Here is a 22,068-nt window from a genome sequence, read left to right as displayed (position 1 = left end):
CACTTCCTGTAAGGAATCTTCTCAGGTTTTTGCCTGCCATATGAGTTCTGTTATACTCACAGACACCATTCAAACAGTTTTAGAAACTTTAGGGTGTTTTCTATCCAAAGCCAATAATTATATGCATATTCTAGTTTCTGGGCAGTAGTAATAACCAGATTAAATCGGGTACGTTTTTTATCGGGCCGTGTAAATACTGACCCCTAGCCCTAACAGGTTAATTAGCTATAAAAATGAAACAGTTTCTCTCAGCCTCATGGCAAAAGGTGTAGAATAGCATGAGATTATCTTTAAAACAACGCAGGAAGTTAGCTGTCCCCCCACCCAAATCTCTTTAGGCCCACCCACCAATGAATGTCTGGCTACGCTACTGGTGTGTGCGAGTGTATGAAAATTCCAGCCATTTGCATGGAGTGGATCAAAGCTCCTCACACCCGGGGTAGAACCTCCTCAGGGAACCAATTGGCTGGCCTGGGATCAGCCCAAAAGCCACCCACCTCTATTATCCGTCTGTGGGGCTGAGCCAGAGCCCCAGTCTGCCCACTGATCCCAGAACCCCTGCCAACACTGCCCTGGCAGCCACCTTTGAAATCCCAGCAAACCCCCACTTTACCTCTGCAGTGGTCAGCAATGTCAACTCTGCCCTTTGAATGTGTGTGTGTGTGTGTGTGTGCCTCAGCAGTGAGGTGTGATCTGGGGGCTGTGTACTGTGTTGTATGTAGCTACCACAAATTAGAGGCATAATAATTTATAATGTACAGTAAGGCGACCGGAAAAGGAGGGAAATCGCTAAAAAACATTATACATGGTAATTCTCTCAAGTATTAAGACTTTTTCGCTTTATAGACATGTTGGGGATTTGATTGTTTCTCACTTGTGTTGTGGCCTGCAGCTCTTTCTTTGCCCTTTTGCAACTTACTCTAAAAACTCCCAGAGGCTTCAGTTGGAGAAGTTTTAAACTCTCTTTTATTCTCTCTCTCGCACACTCACTCCTCTCCGCTCAAACCAACAGTCAGACGGGAGCACACACACAGCCACACATGCACAGGACGCAAACAGAGTGCAGCCCAGGACCAAGATAGACAACTGAGAGAGAAATCCTCTTCTCTACCACTGAGTTTAGTGTGAGGAGGTTCAAGCAATTTATTCTGACTGAGTGGACTGCATTTCATACCATGGGAGGACAAGCTGAAATAGAAGAAGAAACCAACGAACACTATCTGTAAAGGACCACATTTCAAACTGGATTATTGGGCTTTCCTCTCTCAATCTTTGGCATGGTGATGTCCTAAATTACCAGCACGTATTGAAGAGGCTGCTTGTTCTGGACCACAGTGGACTTTGAGGGTCTTTCTCTGAGTGTGTGTGTGTGTGAGCGGGATCATGTCAAAAGGACATTTCACTCGCCTGTTGAGGGGACTTTGGGTACTGTGGCTGTGGAAAGGTAAATTCACACTTACGCTCTCTCTCTGTCTGTCTGTGTCCTCTGGTTGCCCTCGAGACCCAGTTTTTGTCCACTTACTGTGCATCTGGACAGTAACAGCTTTAACAGCCAAGCTTCAAATGAAACTGAAGCCTGATTATGTGCATATGATTCCATGATGATAGCTGATTTATATTATGTCAATTATGGTGAATCTTCACCAAAATGTAATATTTTCAGAAGTCGATTTTAAAGGCTACATGTATTCATTTACATGTTATTTAATTCACTGAACTGGGTCATGATTTCAGATGAAAGCCTACTTTGATGGTTTATTTATTTAACTTGAGTAATCAGATTACATTGCAGCACCATGAATTTGATACAATTTTTTCCCATACAGTTTATGATCTTTAAAAATATATTTAACATGGATTAAAAAATGTATGAGAACGTATATCTAAAGCACATTGCTTTGAAACTATTGCTGAGAATCAGATTCCTCAAAAACATAATCTAAGGTGAACTGCTTTTTCTGCGCTGTTTACCAAGGTGTTAAAGGATAGCTTAAACACTTACAAAAATATGAATCATGTATGTTTGACCTGTCTTTAACAACTTGTTGCTAGTTGACTCATCCAAAGTTGTAACAAAGCAATACAACTGGATGATTGCATACATAATCAGTGATCAAATTAACTAGCGAATAGCTCGTTTATTTTTACCGCTAGGGCTGTCGTCTAACTGTTGAATTGCTGAAATTTTGAAATCACTGTATCAGAAGTTGTTGAAACTTTGAGCAGGTATCCACCATTTAAGGGGCAGTAGTTAAAAGCATCCAATGGTTCACAACAGCTGATCTGCTTTCGAAATGTTTGTTAAACTTGTCTGACATGAAGTTAAATTCAGAGAACAATTGACAGTGCCTCTAACAGTGTGTCTATCAGAAAGAGCATGGAGTGGACATTACATTAAGAGAAATATGCCGAGGACTTTAGCAATGATGCAACTTGTTGATGAAAGATTAAAATCATTGTAAAAAAGTCCCATATTTAAAGTTATTATAACCTTGTAAAAACACTGCTTACTGAAATTAGATTAGTGAAGAATAAGTCTGTTATCAAAGGCTATCATTCTCTCTCCAGAGAGACAAACAGCATAGTAAGCCCAGGAGTCCTTCTTGAAAAGCCTTCTTGAAAAGCCTTGCATGGTTCCCCAGGAGCAGGGAAGCGTTGTCCTGGAACTAATATTGCCATTATGGTAATAGATGGAATAACAGGACACTACCATTAACTGACCTACCTCAGGATAGCGTTTAGAGTTGATTTTCCTCCCAGTAGCCTTGGGGGAGACAAGCATTTTGCCCGTCAGGGCCCGTTAAAGTGATGCGCAAGGAGACGGCGGGAGGCATCTGCCCACTCATAATCATCGTAATACACCCGCTGCTCAGGGCCAATAGATTGGTATTTGAAGAGCTGTTTTTCATTTTGCTTCTGCTCAAGTCAAGTAGGGTAGACAGGAGCTTTTGAGTCCCTGGGCCCAGACACATGCCATGAGTCTAGTTTACACCAAAACCCAAGGGACTTTTTCTCATTGTTTGTAGATTAAAGTTGTTATCCAAGGAACTCCCATTCACTTTCATTAGTGGTTGGACATACAGTGAGCTCTAAAAGTATTGGGACAGTGACCATAATTCCAAAAGGTTTATGAAGTGAGACAAAAATGATTGGTGTGAAAATCACACAATTAATATAGGATAAGAATCCACAGCAGACAATTAAGTAAGCAATTATGTTATTTAGAACCATATACAGTGAGATCCAAAAGTATTGGGACAGTGACACATTTTTTGTTGTTTTGGCTCTGTACTCCAGCACTTTGGATTTAAAAATAATATAATGACTATGAGGTTAAAGTGCAGACTGTATTTGGTCCCACATTCATAGCACGCAATGATTACATCAAGCTTGTGACAGGTGGTATGTTAGTCTCATGACAATCCCACGCAAACAATGCAAGACGACTTCATTCGAAAGGGTTTCCAAATAGACAATAACCTAAGCAATGACTTAAAGGAGCAATGCAGCTGTTTTTTTTATACAAATATCAAATAATTTCTTGGTAACAATAAAGTACCTTAGCGTAAAAGATTTCCATTTAAATGGACAAAAATTGCTTTTTAGCAAAAAACTATTTCTCAAGCAAGAATTTTGCTAGGACTGGCTGGGAGTGAGTGGTCTTAGTGGAGAGGGAGAAACTGAAAACTTGCTATTATTAGCAGACATGTTTGGAACTCTCTTTGTTATTGGTCTGTTAACCAATTACCACATAGTGATGTCACTATGGAATGCTGAAACTTCGCCCATGCCAACCTGCTGATTAGAAGGTCCTTTGTAGAGTGTATTTTCAATCAGCAAATGTCAGGAAATAACACAAATCAAATTTGTTCACACTTTTGCAGTGTTAGTTTTATCATCTCTTATACAATATGATATGAAACACAGGAAAAACAGAATGTTGACTGCACTGGGCCTTTAGACTAAGAATCTTCCATATTGATTCAGACTTTTGGGCAACTCTACCTTAACGTTGCAACAACACAGCAACAATGTCCAACAATGTCAATACTTGGCTTATTTACATAATTCCAAATTATCTCACCTCTCTCTTAGTTGTACCCCCCTCCCCTCCTCCTGAATCGTATTGGCGAGATATGACTGAGCAACCCTGGATTTAAATTAGACTAAATAGAGTCAAATAGAACTTTGCATGTGATAAACACCATATCATATGAGAAAAGCGTTGACACCCAGCAACTGTTAGAATTTCACCAAACCCAAACAGAAAGAATTAAAGAGATAGTTCACTTCTCAAAAAGGTGAACTATCTATTTAAGATGAAACCAACCCACCAATTAGCTCTAGCCCCATAACGTCAATAGACAATCAACTTCCCCCTCTCTCGCTCTGTTATCTTCTCCACTGTGCTCTGTAAGTAGCCCAGCATGCATTGCATGTCAGGTGCTGACTGTTGCTCTTAGGGATCGTTTCAAACTTTGAAAAGTTGGATCTCTGTTTTATATCCCTGACCCTGAGTGAAACATCCCTATTAGAGTACATTCAGTAGAACCACCCTCCTGGTGCAAAGTACAAGTCTTGCAAGATGGAGGTAGCATAAACCATAGAAATAGAATTACTAGAATGGACATTCATTTTTTGTAAATTAAATAAATGATGTTTATACGGCCTAAAGACCCTCCTGCTGTAGAACTTACATGCAAATGACAGAGTGAAAGCACCAATCAGAGCTCCAGTAGACTTGCAATAACAGCCACTGAATTCTCAGAGCTCAGAATCCCGATTTCATCCCTGCCTTTCATCCCTTCCATCCCTAACATTCCTATCACCCTACTCATCTCACTAACCCATCTGACCTCATTCATTCAAATGTATATCACCTGTGTATATATTTATATAACAGTAGCCACCGTCTGGTTCCATAACGTCACTGGACTTTTTGATGGTAAGCTCCTGCCTTCACCACAGTGTCTGTGGGTGAATATTGGTAGTGTTTGGAGAGAGGAATGTGCGGAGTACTGTTGGGTTAATAGGAGCCAGAGTGAACCACAAGGGAACTGGCAGGCCTTATTGGAAGAACACCCCCCCCCCCCTTCATCCCTTGACTAAATAAACAGGGCCGCCGGATTAAGTCAGGTTTAACTTTGATGAAAAGACAACAATGGGTGGCTATACGACTTGAGGGGACACTCGAGATGGGGAAAAAACAAAACCAACCTGGTGCCCCCTGTGAAACGCCCTTAAACCCATGCAGAAAGACATCCCGATTTGACTGACTTTGTTGTTTCCAGTGAGGATGTCTTAGAGAGAGAGAATTTGAATGGCTGAGGCTGCTATAGCGCGAGGAGGATGTAACAGCTTGAGGAGATGAATGGCTGTTGGTACATTGAAACTTTATGCGTCCAAAATGGCACCATATTTCCTTTATAGTGCACTACTTTTGACCAGGGCCCTTAGGGCTCAGGTAAAACGTGGTGCACTATATAGTATATAGGGTTCCATTTGTGACACAGACCGTCCCATGGTGCCCATGTGATAAGAGGTGCCCATATGTAAGGTCATCATGTATTTCCAATAACTTACCTGATTTAATAAAGGCAAGTAAAATAATTAATAATTTGATATGATAAACATGTTATACCAAAGTCACATTTGATTTAAGCTGCTATATGGATAACAGTGGCGGTTAGTGCCGTTTATGATGAAGGAGGACAACAACAACAAAAATCATGAACATGGCCTTATTTCTATTACAGCATGTTGGATGACTGTCATTCATTTCCATTCACGCAGTTCAATGTAACATCGTAGTTTAGGCTAATACATGAAACATACATTTTCCCTATACTCATCATGAGGTTGCTACAAGCTAGCCTATGAATGAACGTTTACAACATAGGCCACACAGGTCGAGAGAAACATTTGAGATGACAGACAGTGACACATGGACAGACAGTGACACATTCAATACCGCCTTGCACACTCTTGCCTGCAGTAGCGTATATAGGATGTAATCATTAGTCCAACAGTTGTAAAAAATAGTTTCTGTTGGACAAATGCAGGTATGTTAATCCCCGTTTCGTTTGCTTCCGTTTAAGAGACGTTTTTCAACAGAATCGGCAGAATGAATACATCCCTGATCACAGCAGCCACGTTGTATTCATTCTAGCTTGTATGCACTCTTCTCCTCTCACCTTTTTCCTTCGTTTGTGGACTTCAATGAACAACGCATCAGCTGTACGTGACCAGGCGAAAAAACCTTTCCAAACCAAACTATGTCATAACCGCTACACACGGCCTACATCGTTGTTCCCATATTAGCTAAAGTAACGTCCTAGTCAACGTAGCTAATAGAACTAATGCGTTAGTAAACCCGCTACAATCATGCAGTAACGTGTATATTCAGTAAGCAAATACACCAGAGGGCCCCCGGTGGCAATAAATTAATCAAACCAAAAGCTTACCTTGACTTGGAAGAGTTCCAGTGCGGTGTTGGATAGTCATAGCCAGCTAGATAACATAGCATCCCTCTGAGACGGGTGTTTGAGTAACTAAACTATCCAGCTGCATTTGCTAGCTAAGTGAAACTGAAAGTGATTTTTTTTAACGAAATCTCTCTCGCTTGCTTCTCCTTCATTTAAGAAATTAATTTGTTGAAAACTGTTCTACTATTATCTTTCTCTTTGAGGCAACTACTCACCACATTGTATGCACTGCAGTGCTAACTAGCTGTAGTTTATGTGTTCAGTACTAGTTTCATTCTCTGGTCCTTTGATTGGGTGGACACCATTTCAGTTCATGCTGCAAGAGCTCTGATAGGTTGGAGGACGTCCTCTGGAAGTTGTCATAAATACTGTGTAAGTCTATGGAAGGGGGTGAGAACCATGAGCCTCCTAGGTGTTGTTTTGAAGTCAATGTACCAAGAGGAGGACAGAAGCTAGCTGTCCTCTGGCTACACCATTGTGCTACCCTACAGAGTGTTGTTGAGGCTACTGTAGACCATTGCAAAACAGTGTGTTTTAATAAATTATTTGGTGACTTGAATATATTTCGTATAGTTTTATCTAAAAAGGATAACCTTTTCTATGTTTTACCATTTTTATTTTTATGAAATACACTGAGGAGGATGGTCCTCCTCTGAGGAGCCTCCACTGATGGATAAAAGAGCACCTGGGAAATGCTGAGTAAGCTTCAGGCAAACATTACAGAACATTGTAGATAGAAATGTCATGAATAAAGCTGACATGATTCCTGATTCTACATGTCAGAGGGGCATGTTTGTTTTACATATTATATTTCTATCAGTGTTGTGTACTGCTGAATGCACAACATTCCCACCCAGTACACACTGGTTGAATCAATGTTGCTTATGTCATTTCAATGAAATTACACTGAACCAACGTGGATTAGATGTTGAATTGATGTCTGTGCCCAGTAGGTTGAGTATGAATATAGTGGAAATGTTAATGTGTTAGAAGCCTTGTCCCTATGAGGATAACTGAGGATATTTTTTATCCATCTGTACATGGGCGGTGAGATACTTCCCTCTATTAAAGTGTTGCTGCTATTATATCACTGATCCTTGCTGTGGAGGCCAATGCAGCAGTGTCTGAAAAAGCAGCTGTGCTTGATGGGGCCGGGGCCAACTCAACCTGGGAGACAGAGTGTATCTGCACTGTACCACTCAACTTAAGCTTCTCACACACTGACGGACACCCACACACACTGACGCATACATGCAGGCACACATACACGCACATACAGGCAGATGCACATATGCATTTACAGACGCATGCATGCACGCACATCCACACGTGGATGACGTGGATGTCGATTAAGGCAGCCCCCCGCACCTCTCTGATTCAGAGGGAATGGGTTAATGTGGAAGACACATTTTGGCTGAAAGCATTCAGTTGTGCAACTGACTAGGTATCCCCTTTCCCTTTTACCCTACTCCCCCCAGTAATCAGGGGACTGGGAGACTCATTACACCAGACGAAGAAGCTTTCCGCTTTTCCTTCCGACCAACTGCACCTCATCAGACCCCGGACACACACAAAAAAAAAAGAAACAAAGACAGAAAGAGAAAGAAGAAAAGAGAAAATATTCTGAAATCCATCCAAAAGAAATGAGTCGTAAACATGGCTTTTTCATCAAGTTTGCCCCAATCAAGAGGCAGGTGCTAGCTCCACACAAAAGCCATGTAGCAGTGTGTGAAGGAGCTATTCAGGGACAGTTAAAGTGGGTTTTCTCCTCCAGCATTGGAGCAGTAAGACAAGCAGTGAGAGAAAAAGAGAGCGAGGCAAACACACAGAACAGTGGCCACAGGCACTGGGAAACACTCAAGTCTGACAGCAGGCTGGCTGAGAGACTGGCTGGCTGGCGTTGAGCACTCAACTCCCCCACAAGACGTGGGTGGCGGATTAAAAACCGCCTGGATCCCACCTCATGTGTGTTTGCACCTAGACAGGTCCAAATAGAGAGGTACATAAAAAGTATTTTCGCTCGCTTGGCCTCCGGTAGTTGGTGAATGAGACATGAGATGGAGAAGCCCGAGTTGCCAAACCCTAATCACAAACACAAACAAACAAATAGGAGCCCAGAGGTCCATCATAAATGGCATCCCTTTTATAAATCAACGTCTGCAGTGTGTGGGATTGATCCTGTGATGGAATTTCCAGGCAGGTAGATAGATGACTTAGGCTGGGATTCAGACATGCTTGTCTTTCTGGGTGGCAGCTGTAGGGCTGATAGACTAGGGTAATGTCCCAAATGGCACCCTATTCCCTTTATAATGTACTACTTTACTACTTATGGGCCCTGGTCAAAAGTAGTACACAGTCTCTTAGCGCGTATTAAAGTGTTGCTGCTATTATGTCACTGATCCTTGCTGTGGAGGGTAACTTTGGAATGCAGTCTGGGGTTAGACCACACTTGATTCACTGCATTGTCCCCTGGAGTTTCTAACTGTGACCACACGCTGGTCAGATACTACAGGTGAGGCCATTGATGAGCAGAGGCTCATTGGCAGTGCACTGGCACCCTCCATAGGTTACAGCCAGGACTGGTAGTCAGCCAGAAATTACATTAATTTAAGGTACAATCTGCAATATGTACAGCTGTTGATCATTTTAACTAAAGAGGCAATTTGGGATTGATACATGCATTCTTTATGGCTATATGTTTGATGGCTATAACAATGAATTATACTGTATATAGCCATCACTTCTGGAAGAATATAAGTTATAAATACCTCATGAGATTAGTATTCCAATAGTTTTACCAGATCATAACCTAAAGTATAAGGTTGTTTTACTCCATTTTTTGGGGTTAAAAAACAATGCATAGCTTCAAAACATGTTCAATACTACAATTTTCATTTCATGGACTGTCAGTCCTTGCATCCATAGCTCCAAATTGAAAGTGGTTGGTTTAAATGTCTCCCCATTCCTCAGCTTCATAGCAAACCAAGGAGTCGCTGAATAACAAATTAGAATATTCCCCTGACCACAGGTGAAGAATCAGTGGTATTCATTGAATTAAGAAACAACTACCTTAATAATCTAAATTAAGAAAAAATAGATTATGTTGTAAACCTATGGAAAATAAAACTACTACATTACCTTGTAACAAGTCATGCTATAATACCCCTTTTAGATTAAGTACAATAATTTAAACCCCAGGTTGTACAATTTTGTTTTTATAAAGCACATTTTTTTTTAACTTCTATTATTTTGGTAAACGCAACCATATGTCCCATTGAAATGAGATCCAAGGAAGGAGAGAAACAGAATGACAGCTCACCTGAAAAACACTAGAAAAATTTGGCAAAACAGAGGCCCGAATATTACACCCTAAAAGATTCTTCAGCCATATCTCATAAGTCCTGTCCATTCAATGATGGTGATTCACATTTTCTCTACTAACTTGAAACAGACTTGTCAGATGACCAAAGAGGAACAAATTCATTAATCCTGATTAGTATTTCAGCAAAGTCCTCTCTAGGGAACAAAATGAGTCAGTTTAACGGTGGTTCTTGCCAATAATGGAGACACAGAGAATAAACAAATACATCTTCAGGGAGGGAAAATTGCAACCATGTTTATTCTGCTTTGGACAATTATTTTGTATATTAACGAGACAAAAATCTCCCAAACCAAACATCATGCTGAGCAGAGAGAGTATCTAAGTGAGTCTCGCACAATGCCTATATGCAGCTTCAATGGCACGCAGAAACCATTCCAACATCTAAGGAACAAACATCCCTAGGCTGACATTGCCACAGAAAATAAAAGCTGTCGAATTACTCTCCGAAAGATTTAAAGGGAAGTAGATTGGCTGACTGAGTAAACATTGGTTTCTCTCCAATCGAAGAAGTAGCTGAAAAGTGCCATCTAGTAGGATGCCTTGGTGGTGACTCGGGCAGCGAAGTGAGCTTTATCTGGGACAAACATGAGACATAGAGACGAACTTCCGGTAGCCGACCCAGAGAACATCCATAAAGCTGTCCATAAGGGCCATGACGAAGCCCACCTACCCCCGGGGAGAGAGGGAGAACAGACAAAGACAAATCAAATCTAATTTTACTGGTCACATACACATGGTTAGCAGATGTTAATGCGAGTGTAGCGAAATGCGTGTGCTTCTAGTTCCGACTGTGCAGTAATATCTAACAGTAATCTAACAAACTACCTTATACACACAAATACACACAAATGTAAAGGGATGAATATAATATGTACATAGGGACAAAGAAATGGAGAGAGCGAGAGGGACAAAGAAAGAGAGAGAGCAAAAGAAAGAGGGGGGACAACATGAGGACACAGAGAGAGAGAGAGAGAGACAGCATAGGGACAAAAAAAGAGAGAGATGAAGAGGGACTAAGGGAAAGGAAGACAAGACACAGAACAAGAGGGAAACAGATATAGAAAAAGAGAAAGAACAGGGTGGGTGAGGGAAAACTAGTGGGTGTCAATGGGGACTCATCCCCTTGCTGTTTGACGTTTGGCTGGGGAGACTGAAACAGGAGCCATAGCGTCCTATTACCAATGAGTTATCTTCGTGCTGGATATCAGTCCCTCTCCTCACGCTCGTATCATTTGGGTTCAATCAAAGAAATCAACTCGGGCACGATTGTCTTGGTCTCTGTTAAAATTGTGGGCCTTGCTCCATCCAAGGCAGGCCAATCGATGCACATAAACGAGTACATAGATACATCACAATGTGTGGCTATAGCAGTCAAAATAAAGAAAGAGATTGCAGATGTACATGCATCAGATCCCTTATGTTGATAAAATTGAGTAAAATATATTGCTGTTGATAGGAGTAAATGTACCATGCTGTCATGTTTGTGTTTGCTACTCTTGATTGAGCTATGATAATTCCAACACAGTGAAAGTACATAAAAAGTGTCAAAGAAGGGTCTAATTCATATACTTTAATATCTTTCCTTGCAGCCTAACATGTCAAATCATGTCTGAAACTTCAATTTCAATTTCACAATGTAGATATCACACACACACGCACATATTGGAAAAAAGTGAGTTGGAGCCCAGCTGCTGGCTGATAGATGTGTCAAACCTAGAAAAGGTCCTCTTGGTGGATGTGGCCATGGTCTGATTCAAATCTATATATGGCCTGTAATGGAGCCCATCGCATCTCATTACATGGACAGTTACAGAAATGTGAACCCTCAAACTGCTTCTAGTCAACCAAATCTTGTTTGGACCTGAAAAGCCCAGGGAGTGAATATTTTCCTTTGGCTATTAGTTGTTCTGTGTGTAACCCCTGATTTATGATGGATGAGGTTGATAATTATCTTCCAAGCTTATTATTATTTTGCGTTTCTGTTTCGTATAAACAGTATGGGGTAAAAATAAACTGTGTTTATCCGATTGACAGAGTGATAACTGGAAGTGTTCTTATTTTTCTTGGTTCTAGCTGATCTTGTGTCGGGTAGTACGCTCTGGGAGGTACCCATAGATCTCTTTGGATCTTTCTCCAACCACACGACTAGCCTGGAATGGGAGCCACAGTGTCAGTATCCCCACCTGCAGGACGGCATCAGAATCACAGTCGACATTCCCCCAAGACTGGAGGGCAGCTGGGTGTCAACAAGGCAAGTGTTGTCCAAATAAAGTTTAGAACGGTACAGGCTATTTCCTGAATATGTACCATTTATGTCTATCACGTCCTTTGCAATCTAATGATGAATATGGGAAACTCTTCCACAACTGTCACCTTTTTTGTCTTTGTGGAAGTGTGCTCGGTCAATGAGCCTCAAGGTGATTCAGAAGGTTGTTGTTTGCATAAGACACCCAGATAATTAATTATTTCATCACATACCATTAAGGTCATTCAATCAATCATCCATCCAGCTAGCTGCTAAAATGGAACTGACAACCTCCCTTCAACCTCTTTCTCCCGAGTAGATGTGAAGTTCGGCCTGGCCCTGAGTTCCTGACCCGTTCCTACACCTTCTACCCAAGCCGCCTGTTCAAAGCCCTGCAACACTACTACACTGACAGTGGGTGCGAGGAACCCGCATACTCTCTGGTGGTCCGGGGCAAGCTCCGTCTGCGCCAAGCGTCCTGGATCACCCAGGGTGCCACCAAGACCGAGCACCACCTCCACAAAGTGGGCATTGTCATCCACAGCCCAGGTGCAATGCACCAGCTGGCCGCCCGCCTACCCTCCGTGTGTGTGGGCCTCACCTTGGGTGGCATGGTACCCGGGCGCCTGTACGAGCTGTACAACGCCCGGGCAGGGAGGGACTGTCTGGGTGCCTCGGGGTACTCGATGATGGAGTTGGGCTTGGTGAGAGTGGAGACCCAGCATCAGCCCCATGGAGGTCTGGTTCAGGAGCTCTTCCTTGGGGACGTGCACACAGACTGGACCCAGAGGACATACTATCGACCAATGGGCTACCAGCAGCCACTGCAGAATGCTATGGTGAGATTATGGACTCCCCATTAATAAGATACATGTAGATCAAGGCAGGGATTTTATTAAAATGTATTTCAGGACATTGTAAGTGAATTTGGTAATTCTCTCTCTCTCTCTCTATCCATTCTTCATCTGATGCTGAATACCTTCCACAGTGATAAACGAACTAACTGAAACATAAAACAGTGTCCCAACCTCCAAACAAGCATACCACTTTATGGTCAATACAAGGCTTCATATTAACTAGCCTGCCATTTTGGATGACAGTTCTACTGTATAACCCTAATCTTTCTATATCTATTTGACCAGCACCACATCCACCCCTGCCCAGCGTGCACCTTGCTGTTCCGGGCCTCAGAACAGCGCCCTCCCGTGTTACCCCATGTCCCTGCAGCAACGCCTCTGTCCTTGGACGGCCGATGGGTGAGCCAACGCTGCGAAGCCCGGCCCGCCGTCCTCTTCCTCACCCGAGACTTCACCTTCCGCCCAGATGAACATTCCTGGGAAGGCCTCTACCGCCACTACTCGGAACCCACTTGCAGCCAGCCCACCTTCACCCTGCGGGCTTCGGGCCACTACGCCCAGGGAGGCCCCTCAGCCAAAGTGGCGGGAGGGACTGAGTTCGTCTTCAAGGTAACCCGGGTCAGAGTCACCGTTCTGGAAGGGGCCACGGCCAGGGTGCTCAACGAGACCATGCGGGGCAGCTGCGGGAAGGCGGGGGGGTGGGAGGTGGGAGTGGAGCAGGACGTGACCCCCACGGATGGGTGTACCGTCCTGGGGATCAAGCTGCCACACAAGGAGTACGAGCTGTTCAAGACGGAGCTGGACCATCGACGGCGCTCTCTGCTGTTCATCGGGGAGAGGCCGACGGATGGCTCCAGCCCTGACCGGCCCCAGAAGAGGCCCACGTCTTACCAGGCTGCCCTGGTGCATTGTAGCGAGGAAGACACCCCCACGTCGCAACGCCACACCAACCAGCTCAAGCTAGCAGCTAGTGGAACCAATAACCTACCACGGCTCCCTGGCTTTGTCCTAGTACTGGTCTCTTTACTGTGGGTTTGGTACTGTGTTCTAGAGACAAACTGAACATTGGAGAAGAACACACAAACGATGGTGGAGCTGCACGCGGTCTATTAGGAAACTCTATGTGCTCCTCCTCAATATCAAGATAATGCCAGACCACATAATAGATGGCCAAAGCCATCTTCAAGAAAACTGTACATAGACTGTCAGTGTATTCATGTTGCATATCTATCATATTATATGTGTATCATTTTGTTTTCTTTTAAACCGGAGATGCCTTTTGGCAAATGTTCAAGTCACGTAAGCGCTCCTTTTCTAAAGAGTGGCAGATTCATACTTAGGAAAGGCGAGCATTTCCTATGTACTTCTCAGTATTTGGTATTCAGACTTACCTTATTCCGTCACGTAACACGCTCTGCAGGTGTGGCTACCTTCTGCGCTCCCAATAAATGTAATTCATCCAATGAAAACCCTCCCCACTTGCTGGCCAACAGATTTTCTCGTGGAATTTTCATTCAATAGGGTTTTCACATAGAGAATGATAGAGGCTTCTAGCTGCCAAAAGGCCCTAAAAGCATGGGGAGCGCCATTGGGGGCTTCCACCATTTTAATGTAGTCAACTTGGTGGGACTTCCAACTTCATTGGCTGATCCCTCCTGGTGACCCCGTTAGAGTTATGTCCAACCAGGTCATCAGGAGGGATCAGCCAATCATAAAGAAGAAAATAGAATACTTCAAAACGGAGATAGCCTCAATGGCGCCGCCCATGCTATCACAGACGCTATGATGGCACAGATAAAAAGATGAGTTCTCTATCAATCTCTATGGGTTTTCAATACATTTACGTTAAGCCATTCCCAGGGTTGGAGAGTAACGGATTACATGGGGATTACAAAAAAAACGTTAACTGTAATCCGTTACGTTACCATCAAAAATATTGTAATCAGATTACAGATACTTTTGAAAAACTACAGTGAGGGAAAAAAGTATTTGATCCCCTGCTGATTTTGTACGTTTGCCCACTGACAAAGAAATGATCAGTCTATAATTTTAATGGTAGGTTTATTTGAACAGTGAGAGACAGAATAACAACAAACAAATCCAGAAAAATGCATGTCAAAAATGTTAGAAATTGATTTGCATTTTAATGAGGGAAATAAGTATTTGACCCCCTCTCAATCAGAAAGAATTCTGGCTCCCAGATGTCTTTTATACAGGTAACGAACTGAGATTAGGAGCACACTCTAAAAGGGAGTGCTCCTAATCTCAGTTTGTTACCTGTATAAAAGACACCTGTCCACAGAAGCAATCAATCAATCAGATTCCAAACTCTCCACCATGGCCAAGACCAAAGAGCTCTCCAAGGATGTCAGGGACAAGATTATAGACCTACACAAGGCTGGAATGGGCTACAAGACCATCGCCAAGCAGCTTGGTGAGAAGGTGACAACAGTTGGTGCGATTATTCGCAAATGGAAGAAACACAAAAGAACTGTCAATCTCCCTCGCCTGGGGCTCCATGCAAGATCTCACCTCGTGGAGTTGCAATGATCATGAGAATGGTGAGGAATCAGCCCAGAACTACACGGGAGGATCTTGTCAATGATCTCAAGGCAGCTGGGACCATAGTCCCCAAGAAAACAATTGCTAACACACTATGCCGTGAAGGACTGAAATCCTGCAGCGCCCGCAAGGTCCTCCTGCTCAAGAAAGCACATATACATGCCACTCTGAAGTTTGCCAATGAACATCTGAATGATTCAGAGGACAACTGGGTGAAAGTGTTGTGGTCAGATGAGACCAAAATGAAGCTCTTTGGCATCAACTTAACTCGCCGTGTTTGGAGGACGAATGCTGCCTTTGACCCCAAGAATACCATCCCCACCGTCAAACATGGAGGTGGAAACATTATGCTTTGGGGGTGTTTTTCTGCTAAGGGGACAGGACAACTTCACCGCATCAAAGGGACGATGGACGGGGCCATGTACCGTCAACTCTTGGGTGAGAACCTCCTTCCATCAGCCAGGGCATTGAAAATGGGTCGTGGATGGGTATTCCAGCATGACAATGACCCAAAACACACGGCCAAGGCAACAAAGGAGTGGCTCAAGAAGAAGCACATTAAGGTCCTGGAGTGGCCTAGCCAGTCTCCAGACCTTAATCCCATAGAAAATCTGTGGAGGGAGCTGAAGGTTCGAGTTGCCAAACGTCAGCCTCGAAACCTTAATGACTTGGAGAAGATCTGCAAAGAGGAGTGGGACAAAATCCCTCCTGAGATGTGTGCAAACATGGTGGCCAACTACAAGAAATGTCTGACCTCTGTGATTGCCAACAAGGGTTTTGCCACCAAGTACTAAGTCATGTTTTGCAGAGGGGTCAAATACTAACTTCCCTCATTAAAATGCTAATCAATTTATAACATTTTTGACATGCTTTTTTGGGATGTTTTTGTTGTTATTCTGTCTCTCACTGTTCAAATAAACCTACCATTAAAATTATGGACTGATCATTTCATTGTCAGTGGGCAAACGAACAAAATCAGCAGGGGATCAAATACTTTTTTCCCCCTCACTGTAGATGATTACTTCGAGGATTACTTTTAAATTCAGAAAGGATGTTTGCGGAAAAATCTTTGACACTCATCTGTTCGCTCAATGACATTCAAATCAGCATTGAAAAAAGGCGTTATTTTAAGTTTGTTCCACTTGAGCGAGTCTGACCACAAGTCAGAGACCACTATGCTGACACACCAAAGGTGTTTGGTGGATCGCGGGAAAAGAGAAGGAATAGGCTTTTGTAGGCTACAGTCCAAGCTATGTCTTCCAATGGTGTGACTGCTGTCGGCATCCAAAGATTATCCAACTTGAATAAACGCTTGGAGGTAAGGATGACAGTAGTGGTGTAGTCTACGGCGATACGAATATCACTTATTATTGATATCTACATAGTGCATTGATGTGAATCACACTGCTGCTCTCTCATTTAGCTATTTGGGCCTTACGGATTGTGGTTGTTGTGGATGGCTGTTCACAAATCTAAATGTGTATTTGAACCCAATAATGGTTGAATTCGAGAAGTTTAAGCTGCCTATCAATCATTGATTTTGAAACCAGTGGACAGCCAGTGAAAAATGCGCTCTTGCAACTCCTGCATAATGCGGATCCAAGCCTATGGAATACAAGTGGGGCTTTTTTTCTTCAGTAGTGCTCAAAGCATGCCATTCCATGAGCGCTGCATTTATTTTTCAACTCGAATCAATGAGCCCAATCAGTCCTCCATGACAACAAAATCACAAACAACAGAGTTGGGCTGGCTAATAAATCCTTAGTTTTGGGGTCATGCTCAGGTAAAACAATTTGGCTAATCTAGATTTCCATATTTCCAAGTCCTATTCTTGAAGATTAATTAAGGGGTATAACACTTATTGGCTTGACTGGAATTCTTGTTTTTAATGTAAAGATTTAATCATATTATTATATGTAGTAGAAAGCGATGGGTTAGAGGAAGCCTACATAACCAACCCATAAAGTAAAATTTAACATCCATATATGGCCAGCTATGTAAACTTTAACATTGATTTATCCGGCAAAAGATGTCGTTCAATTGGTAACATACATTTTTGTCTTCTTCTAATGCCTCTTAAGGGGAAAGTAATCTAAAAGTAACAATGTTTGAGTTTGGGTAATCCAAAAGTTACGTTACTGATTACAAATTTGGATAGATAACTAGTAACAGTAACGGATTACAATTAGAAAGTAACCTACCCAACCCTGGCCATGCCTTTAAATAGGGTGTACCTTTTAGTTAGAATTTTGTCAACAGACTCACTAGAACATATTGCGAGAACGGGCTCCGAATATTAGTGATCAATGAGAAAGCCATCCAAATACATGCATATTCGTATCCGTTTCAGCACCAATTGGTAGAATGAAAATATTCAGATTTTGTAATTATTTAGGTTTTGGAAATAATCTATGAATAATTAAAAAAAACAGGTTTGGAGAGACTTTACACACAAAACACAGTACCAGTCAAAAGTTTGAACACACCTACTCATTCAAGGGTTTTTCTTTATTTTTACTATTTTCTATATTGTAGAATAATAGTGAAGACATCAAAACTATGAAATAACACATGGAATCATGTAGTAACCAAAAAAGTGTTAAACAAACCAAAATATATTTTATATTTTTCGAAGTAGCCACCCTTTGAAGCTGTTTGAGAGAATGCCAAGAGTGTGCAAAGCTGTCATCAAGGCAAAGGATGGCTACTTTGAAGAATATAACATATATTTTGATTTGTTTAACACTTTTTTCGTTACTACATGATGCCTTCCATGTGTGTTATTTCCTAGTTTGATGTCTTCACTATTATTCTACAATGTAGAAAATAGTAACAATAAAGAAAAACCATCGAGTAGGTGTGTCCATTTTGACTGGTACTGTATACTGATTGATAAAAAATAGAATGGTTTGATTCACCCTGAAAGTTGCCACATTCATATCTTCAACCCATGTTAATGTTGGAAGATTAGCGTACATATAATTATAATAGGGAGAATACTGTACAATATAGTAGGCTATACCCTCGTATATTGCCTGTATTAACCATGGAATTGTGTGATTACAAGGGTTCAAACTGTTACAGCTTGGTCTGTACTCCATTCCATAACGATTTAATTAGCCTACCTTTTAAATATTCTCAACTGTTACTAATGATCCATGACGGCATTAACAGAGGAAGCAAATGAAGGTAAACGAAACAATGTAATTAATTGGAATGATAATGTAGGCTATAGCAACTGAAGGGAACTAACAGTAAATTGGCAGTTGAATGTGTGTGGTTATTAGGCTTACTGATGGTCGATACTGATAGTGGCTAATATTTAACATGAGGAAAATATGAAACTGAGAATGTCAGGGTAGCCTAAAATAAAGACATTCGAGAGTGTTTATCCCCAACCTGGACTCATGGGTAGACGTAACATTACATTTACATTTAAGTCATTTAGCAGACGGTCTTATCCAGAGCGACTTTCAAATTGGTGCATTCACCTTATGATATCCAGTGGAACAACCACTTTACAATAGTGCATCTAAATCTTTTAGGGGGGGGGGGGGGGGGGGGGGTTAGAAGGATTACTTTATCCTATCCTAGGTATTCCTTAAAGAGGTGGGGTTTCAGGTGTCTCCGGAAGGTGGTGATTGACTCCGCTGTCCTGGCGTCGTGAGGGAGCTTGTTCCACCATTGGGGTGCCAGAGCAGCGAACAGTTTTGACTGGGCTGAGCGGGAACTGTGCTTCCTCAGAGGTAGGGAGGCGAGCAGGCCAGAGGTGGATGAACGCAGTGCCCTTGTTTGGGTGTAGGGCCTGATCAGAGCCTGAAGGTACGGAGGTGCCGTTCCCCTCACAGCTCCGTAGGCAAGCACCATGGTCTTGTAGCGGATGCGAGCTTCAACTGGAAGCCAGTGGAGAGAGCGGAGGAGCGGGGTGACGTGAGAGAACTTGGGAAGGTTGAACACCAGACGGGCTGCGGCGTTCTGGATGAGTTGTAGGGGTTTAATGGCACAGGCAGGGAGCCCAGCCAACAGCGAGTTGCAGTAATCCAGACGGGTGATGACAAGTGCCTGGATTAGGACCTGCGCCGCTTCCTGTGTGAGGCAGGGTCGTACTCTGCGAATGTTGTAGAGCATGAACCTACAGGATCGGGTCACCGCCTTGATGTTAGTGGAGAACGACAGGGTGTTGTCCTGGGTCACGCCAAGGTTCTTAGCACTCTGGGAGGAGGACACAAGGGAGTTGTCAACCGTGATGGCGAGATCATGGAACGGGCAGTCCTTCCCCGGGAGGAAGAGCAGCTCCGTCTTGCCGAGGTTCAGCTTGAGGTGGTGATCCGTCATCCACACTGATATGTCTGCCAGACATGCAGAGATGCGATTCGCCACCTGGTTATCAGAAGGGGGAAAGGAGAAGATTAATTGTGTGTCGTCTGCATAGCAATGATAGGAGAGACCATGTGAGGATATGACAGAGCCAAGTGACTTGGTGTATAGCGAGAATAGGAGGGCCTAGAACAGAGCCCTGGGGGACACCAGTGGTGAGAGCACGTGGTGCGGAGACAGATTCTCGCCACGCCACCTGGTAGGAGCGACCTGTCAGGTAGGACGCAATCCAAGCGTGGGCCGCGCCGGAGATGCCCAACTCGGAGAGGGTGGAGAGGAGGATCTGATGGTTCACAGTATCAAAGGCAGCAGATAGGTCTAGAAGGATGAGAGCAGAGGAGAGAGAGTTAGCTTTAGCAGTGCGGAGAGCCTCCGTGACACAGAGAAGAGCAGTCTCAGTTGAATGACCAGTCTTGAAACCTGAGTGATTTGGATCAAGAAGGTCATTCTGAGAGAGATAGCAGGAGAGCTGGCCAAGGACGGCACGTTCAAGAGTTTTGGAGAGAAAAGAAAGAAGGGATACTGGTCTGTAGTTGTTGACATCGGAGGGATCGAGTGTAGGTTTTTTGAGAAGGGGTGCAACTCTCGCTCTCTTGAAGACGGAAGGGACGTAGCCAGCGGTCAAGGATGAGTTGATGAGCGAGGTGAGGTAAGGGAGAAGGTCTCCGGAAATGGTCTGGAGAAGAGAGGAGGGGATAGGGTCAAGCGGGCAGGTTGTTGGGCGGCCGGCTGTCACAAGACGCGAGATTTCATCTGGAGAGAGGGGAGAAAGAGGTCAAAGCACAGGGTAGGGCAGTGCGAGCAGGACCAGCGGTGTCGTTTGACTTAGCAAACGAGGATCGGATGTCGTCGACCTTCTTTTCAAAATGATTGACGAAGTCATCCGCAGAGAGGGAGGAGGGGGGGGGGAGGGGGAGGAGGATTCAGGAGGGAGGAGAAGGTGGCAAAGAGCTTCCTAGGGTTAGAGGCAGATGCTTGGAATTTAGAGTGGTAGAAAGTGGCTTTAGCAGCAGAGACAGAAGAGGAACATAGTAATTGTAAATCTGGAGCGCTCCAATTAGTATGATACATTTCAGAAAGTATTCATACCCCTCGACTTATTCCACATTTCGTTGTGTTACAGCCTGAATTCAAAATTGATTAAATAGATTTGATTTCTCACCCATCTACACAATACCCCATAATGACAAAGTGAAAACATGTTTTTAGAAATGTTAGCAAATATATCGAAAATTAAACACAGAAATATCTCATTTAAATAAGTATTCACAGCACTGAGACAATACATGCTGGAATCCATTTTGGTAGCGATTACAGCTGTGAGTCTTTCTGGGTGAGTCACTAAGAGCTTTGCACACCTGGATTGTACAATGTTTGCCAATTATTGTATTCAAAATTCTTCAAGTTCTGTAAAAATTGGTTGTTGATCATTGCTAGACAACCATTTTCAAGTCTTGCTATAGATTTTCAAGTAGATTTAAGTAAAAACTGTAACTCGGCCACTCATGAACATTCACGGTCTTCTTAGGAAGCAACTCAAGTGTAGATTTGGCCTTGTGTTTTAGGTTATTGTCCTGCTGAAAGGGGAATTAATCTCCCAGTGTCTGGTGGAAAGGAGACTGAGACAGGTTTTCCTCTATGTAAAAAAAAAAAACATCCATTACTAAATACAAATCCTAACACAAAAATATGGTAGTAAAAAATAGATTTACAAAATAAGAAAAGTGTATGCTAGTTAGACATGATGGAGCTAAATCACTTTTAACTATCTGGACATAGATGCAAAGTTCAGTAATAGTCCAATTCAGCTTCAAAACAGATTCTGCCAAGAGAGATTCTGGTCCAAAAAGCTCCATTACGTTTCTTTTTTTATCCTGAAACTCCCCAAGCATACTGTATCCATAACATAATGCAGCCACCATTATGCTTGAAAATATGGGGAGTGGTACTCCTTAATGCGTTGTATTGGATTTGCCCCAAACATAATACTTTGTATTCAGTACAAAAAGTGAATTGCTTTGCCTCATTTTTTTGCAGTATTACCTTGGTGCCTTGTTGCAAACAGGGGTGGCAGGTAGCCTAGGGGTTAGAGCATTCGGTCAATAACTGAAAGATTGCTGGATCGAATCCCTGAGCTGACGAGGTAAAAATCTGTTGTTC

General features: G+C 42.9%; 1 protein-coding gene across 1 annotated transcript; it reads left to right on the top strand.

Annotated features, from left to right (window-relative positions):
• Positions 1 to 732: 732 nt before the first annotated feature.
• Positions 733 to 16,479, top strand: LOC106565073 (protein APCDD1-like). The gene is made up of 4 exons (XM_014131703.3): positions 733 to 1,444; positions 11,941 to 12,118; positions 12,432 to 12,951; positions 13,255 to 16,479. The coding sequence occupies exons 1-4, from the start codon at positions 1,384 to 1,386 to the stop codon at positions 14,029 to 14,031; spliced, it is 1,536 nt and encodes a 511-aa protein (XP_013987178.3). The 5' UTR covers positions 733 to 1,383; the 3' UTR covers positions 14,032 to 16,479.
• Positions 16,480 to 22,068: the final 5,589 nt, after the last annotated feature.

The sequence above is a fragment of the Salmo salar genome, chromosome 12, assembly GCF_965601325.2.
Source record: "Salmo salar chromosome 12, fSalSal1, whole genome shotgun sequence".
In the NCBI taxonomy this organism is placed as follows: domain Eukaryota; kingdom Metazoa; phylum Chordata; class Actinopteri; order Salmoniformes; family Salmonidae; genus Salmo; species Salmo salar.
This window is presented reverse-complemented; position numbering and strand designations above follow the sequence as displayed.

What these genes read in the sequence shown, in the direction of transcription:
- LOC106565073 (XM_014131703.3), top strand. Translation starts at nt 1,384, where the DNA reads ATGTCAAAAGGACATTTCACTCGCCTGTTGAGGGGACTTTGGGTACTG. An exon ending in GGCAGCTGGGTGTCAACAAG is followed by an intron (nt 12,119 to 12,431) that starts GCAAGTGTTGTC and finishes TCTCCCGAGTAG; the next exon opens with ATGTGAAGTTCGGCCTGGCC. An exon ending in AGCCACTGCAGAATGCTATG is followed by an intron (nt 12,952 to 13,254) that starts GTGAGATTATGG and finishes CTATTTGACCAG; the next exon opens with CACCACATCCACCCCTGCCC.